Below are 5,445 nucleotides of genomic sequence, written 5' to 3'. Positions count from 1 at the left end.
CTTGAATGCATGAAATGTTTATGAATAACAACAATGGTTCAGTAAATCAACACAAAATAGTCAGAAATAATTAGAGACTGAGGACCCTGAACATAGACTGATCGATGCTGGAAGATGTTCTGAAGGACAATTCAGTGGATGTAAGAGTCTGAGCTGTGCACCTTCACTCCCCAAGACTGAGAAATGACCTTTAGACAATTAAGGCAACAACACTGACAAACCACCTCCTGAATAAACAGGTGACTAACACCAGCTTTGATCGTGGGATCTGTATGATTTGACAACCACAGTGCTCTGATTCCTAAAAGCCCTAGGTGTATTGTAAACTCACCCTGGTTACATCACACCAACCAGAGAAAACAACTTAAGGGTAAAGGAAAGAGGAGTTTGCCTGTCTACAATACAGCGGACTGTCCTAATTTGCACCGAGCAAGAGGAGAAGGATTAATCTTTACCCACAAAGCGTTGAAAACTGTTATCCAATCTAAAGACATAATCTCTCATAAGGAAGCCTTGCTCATAATGTGAGTGTGGCAAGTATTTAGTGACCATTGTACTTTACTTTTAAATGAAAAATCAAATGTCCTAAGTACCAACAAATACAAGGAATGTGAGAATATTGCAAGTGTTTTAAAACCATGTTGGCCCATCAGGAAGCACAGTCATGTGATGTAGAAAAATATAGACCCGACCCAGAGGCACTAACCAAGAAAGAAGAATCATACACATGCAGTGAGAGCTGTAGTTTGTCATCACTAGTAAAGCAACATCAGCAAACACACACAGGAGAAAAGCCATTCGGATGCTGTGATTGTGTGAAAAGTTTTAGTCGATTATCAAACCTGCAAAGACATCAGCAAACACACACAGGGGAGAAACCATACCATTGCAGTGAATGTGTGAAGAGCTTCAATCGGTTATCACACCTACGAATACATCAGAAAACACACACAGGGGAGACACCATATCATTGTAGTGAATGTGTGAAGAGCTTCAGACGGTTATCACACCTACAAACACATCAGCGAACATACACAGGAGAGAAACCATACCATTGCAGTGAATGTGTGAAGAGCTTCAATCAGTTATCACAACTACGAATACATCAGCGAACACACACAGGGGAGAAACCATACCATTGCAGTGAATGTGTGAAGAGCTTTAGCCACTTATCAACCCAACAACAACATCAGCGAACACACACAGGGGTAAAACCATATAATTGCAGTGAGTGTGGAAAGAGTTTCAGTGTGTTATCACATCTCCAACGGCATCAGCAAACACACACAGGAGAAAAGCTATTCAAATGCAGTGAATGTGTGAAAAGTTTCAGTCGATTATCAAACCTGCAAAGACATCAGCGAACACACACTGGGGAAAAACCATACCATTGCAGTGAATGTGTGAAGAGCTTCAGTCGGTTATCACACCTGCGAACACATCAGCGAACACAAACAGGGGAGAAACCATACCATTGTGCTGAATGTGAGAAGAGCTTTAGTCACTTATTAACCCTACAAATACATCAGCGAACACACACCGGGGAAAAACCATACCATTGCAGTGAGTGTGGAAAGAGTTTTAGTCTGTTATCAAACCTCCAAAGACATCACCGAACACACTTGAGGAGAAACCATACCATTGCAATGAATGTGTGAAGAGCTTCAGTCGTTTGTCATACTTCGAAATACATCAGCAATCACACACAGGTGTAAAAACCATACCATTGCAATCAATGTGTGACGAGCTGCAGTTATTTTTCAGATCTCCAAAAACATTAGCAATCACACACAGTGGAAAAACTGTACCATTGCAATGAATGTGGAAGTAGTTTTAGTGATTCCCCAAATCCCAGGATTCATCAGCAAACATACAGAGAAGAAAGCCCATTCAAGTTCACTGAGTGTGTGAAGAGCCTTAGTCAATTATCAGACCTAAAACAGCATCAACGAACACACACTGGGGAAAGACCATTCAAATGCAGTGCATGTGGAAGTAATTTTAGTGAATCTTCAACATTAAGGAAATATCAGTGAATAAACACAGGGGAAAAGCCATTCGAGTGCACTAAATTTGTGAAGAGTTTTAATCGATTATCAGCTCTCCAAAGCCATCAGCAAACACACACTGGGTAAAACTAATCAAGTGCAGCAAATGTGTGAAGAGCTACAGTCGCTTAGCACACCTCCAAGACATTATCAAACACACACAAGGGAAAAAACATACAAGTGCACTGAATGTGTGAAGAGCTGTAGTCTGTTATCTCACCTCCAAAACCATCTTCGAACACACAAAGGTTTATTCAAATTCAGTGAATAAGAGAACAGCTTTAGTCAATACCAAGCCTACATAGCCATCAGCAAATTACAGAAGATGACAACATTTTAATTTTGTGGGACATTCAAATACCAGATGCCAAAAATGTTGTTGATAGAAGCCCGACTAGTCAGAAAAGAAGAAACACCCACCTATTTGTAGAACTATAAAAGAGTCTGTTGTCAGTGATTGATTATTTCATTTCTCTATATATAAGAAAAAAAAAAGAAGATGCAAGCAACACAATAAGACATCAGCAGAGTGCAGAATAAAAGAAAAGAAACAGTGTTTTCCCTCTGATGAAGCAGAGCTGTAAAGAAAAACATCCAAGCACACCTGATCACGCTACCTGTAAAAGCAACACTGTGAACAGTGCTTGGACTAACAAGTGTATTTTCAGCTTTAGGTATCAGTTCTAAAACCTATAAACCCAACACACTTGAACTGATTTAACGAGCACAAACTGGAGAATACTCAGAGCTGGTTGTGGTGTTTGGGCGCTGTATGCAACATTGATGATTGTGTGACATCGGTCAGAGAATATTGTCCAGAAGCACAAGAAGTGAAAGACGGAAACATGAGCTGTAACTCTCAGGGTTAGTGTGTGGAGTGCACAACATTTACCTCCCAAGAGCGGACGCTGGAGAAGTGATGCTCATTTCCATCATCACATGCATCTGTAAATGCTTCCACCATAGCGTTTCTTCCCCAGTGGTGTCCAACAACTGTATCCTTGAGAGATTGGACGGCTCACCACGGTCTATGTAAATTATTAATTGCTAGATTAATTGTATGTAAATACATTTTATGGGTTTTTTATTTGCAGAGAATCATTCAACCAAATCCTGACTGGATTGGCACATGTGGACCCTGCAGTGGTGCCTGTGCGGGCAGTGGCTATAGTACGGGGGAGATCTGTCAGTCCCCATCATAATCTCCCTCAGTCCTGCAACAGGAGTAGTTCAGAGGGGGAATGAGGTGAACATGAATTGCAAGATGGCCTTTGCTCCCCCTTCAGTCATGGCTACTCTAGTCACTAATACTTCCACTTCTGGGTGAGGAGCTTGCCTAAGGAATCTGGTGATCAGAGGCCTTTTCGAACAGAACCTGTTGTTCCGGAAAGCACTGTGGGCATTGTGGTGGGCACTCAAGGCCTCCTTCTACTCTATCCAAGGTTGGTCTGTCCAGATCCTGGCAGACAACTCTGCAGCATTGTGTTATGTCAATACGCTCTGAGGAATAGGGTCTCATCTCATTTGCCTGTAAGCTTTGACACTGGTCTTTGGCACACCTCCCAGGGATTTGGATGACTACCGACCACCTAGCAAAGTGTCCCTGAATATCAAAGCCAACAGCCTCAGCTGGCGTTATCTTCCCGATCATGAGTGGTGTATGCTATGGATATTAGCCCAGGGCATCTTTACCCGGTGGGGTACTCCTCCGACAGACTTGTTTGCCTTTTCTGTAAATGCTCAATTCCAGCAGTTCTGTGCCCTCCAGTGCCCATTCATGGGATCATTGGGAGACATGTTTCAGTTGAGGTGGAACTTTGAACTACGCTACACTTTTCCTTTGATTTCTTGAGTTCTGCAGAAGTTACACCAAGACCGGTCACATGTCATTCTCATTGCCCCATAGTGACCAAGGAGAGTGTGGTATGAAGACCCTCAGCGCTTCTCTACAGGCCCCCTTCGGAAGCTGCCTTGCAAATTACACCTTCTTTCCCAGTCAAAGGGAATGATGCTGTATCCTAGTTTCCAAGGCCTTCTCCTTCATGCCTAGAGACTGAGCGTGGAAATCTGAACTCCATGCAGCTGCCCCGAAGGTGGTAGACATCGTCTTGTTAGCATGGCGACCCGAAAGCAAGTCCATCAAAACAAGAGCTGACTTACCTGCTGTAACAATATTTCTGAGGTATACTCCATCTACCTGCAGATTCCTCATTGACCTCCCCACATCCCCATTTGATGGATGTGTTATAGGGATAGTTAATAAGAGCTTTGAAGTTTCCGGATCCAGAATGGTGCCTGGGATTATTCTACAGGTGACGAATCTCCAGGCAGATAAGAGTATCCACCAAAAAGTTATTTACCACAGGTAGGAAACTTTTATCTTCCTACCCTCATGCCTTCCTGTCTGCGTGACATGGTGGGAGTTCACTGAGAATCATCTTCTCCACCTGGGCTGAGGACAGTAGGGATGTCTGATTAATTAAATGGTTGATTGATAAGAAATCTGTCCCTAACTTTCAGTGCGGACGTGCAGAACAAGGAGCTGCATATAGTTGCTCTGACACCGAATTGTGTAATTTTAAGGCGCCAGATAAAGGGGAAACAGAATTTCATTTTGCAAGCTGTGTTTGTCAATGTATTGTTGTCCTTAAAATGAAAATAACCATCTTTAAAAAAAAAAAAACGAATGTAAGAAGCTGTAAATACGTTATAACTTTCCTCCTAATATGATATGACCCAGGTGTTCTGTAATAATTGGCCAAAGGTATGAAACATACTGAAACTAGAGAGGAATTGTCTAAGTATGTGAGTTTTAGCTCATAAATTGACATCAGTAGCCTAACAATTCATGTCATCCATATGTTGAAGGAAGCTGCTGGTGCATACTTCTGCACGTCTGATTCAGCCACTGGTGTTCTAAACTATGGATTCCATTAATTTAGTATTTAAACAATAGATGTATGTTATACTTCTGGTGCAGCGATTCCTTGTTTCTCGAGTACTGTTTATGAATTGATTAGCTAATGTTAATATGCATTTTTGTAATTTGTGTATTCTTCTGTACTATTGATGTATCGTTTCATTAATGCATATTAATTCTCCAATAAATCTTGATTGATTCATTCACTCACTTTCTCTCGACTCTTCGGTGATTTTCTTATTGATGAAGAGAGAATACTGAAATATATGCCTGGGACTGTGATTCCTAATACTGTTGTCCAGGGAACCGGAGGGAGGGGTCTGTCAAGCTGTCGCGTAGATTCTCATTATTCTAATGAGACTACTGGATTTTGAGTGACAGAATTGCCCACGGCGTGGTAGACTGAGTCTGACCCACTGCAGGTGACACCTGTTGTTCCAATCCGGGTTTTTCTCCAGCCAACTAGCAGTGCCTTAT

General features: G+C 41.9%; 1 protein-coding gene across 1 annotated transcript; it reads left to right on the top strand.

Moving 5' to 3' along the window:
* The first annotated feature begins 638 nt into the window (after window positions 1–638).
* Window positions 639–2,364, top strand: LOC138276139 (zinc finger protein 436-like). The gene has a single exon (XM_069219177.1). It carries the CDS (start codon window positions 639–641, stop codon window positions 1,656–1,658), a length of 1,020 nt encoding a protein of 339 aa, XP_069075278.1. The 3' UTR covers window positions 1,659–2,364.
* Window positions 2,365–5,445: the final 3,081 nt, after the last annotated feature.

The sequence above is a fragment of the Pleurodeles waltl genome, unplaced genomic scaffold (genome assembly GCF_031143425.1).
Source record: "Pleurodeles waltl isolate 20211129_DDA unplaced genomic scaffold, aPleWal1.hap1.20221129 scaffold_37, whole genome shotgun sequence".
NCBI lineage: Eukaryota > Metazoa > Chordata > Amphibia > Caudata > Salamandridae > Pleurodeles > Pleurodeles waltl.
The sequence above is the reverse complement of the archived record's forward strand: the minus strand, read 5'-3'. Positions and strand labels throughout refer to the sequence as shown.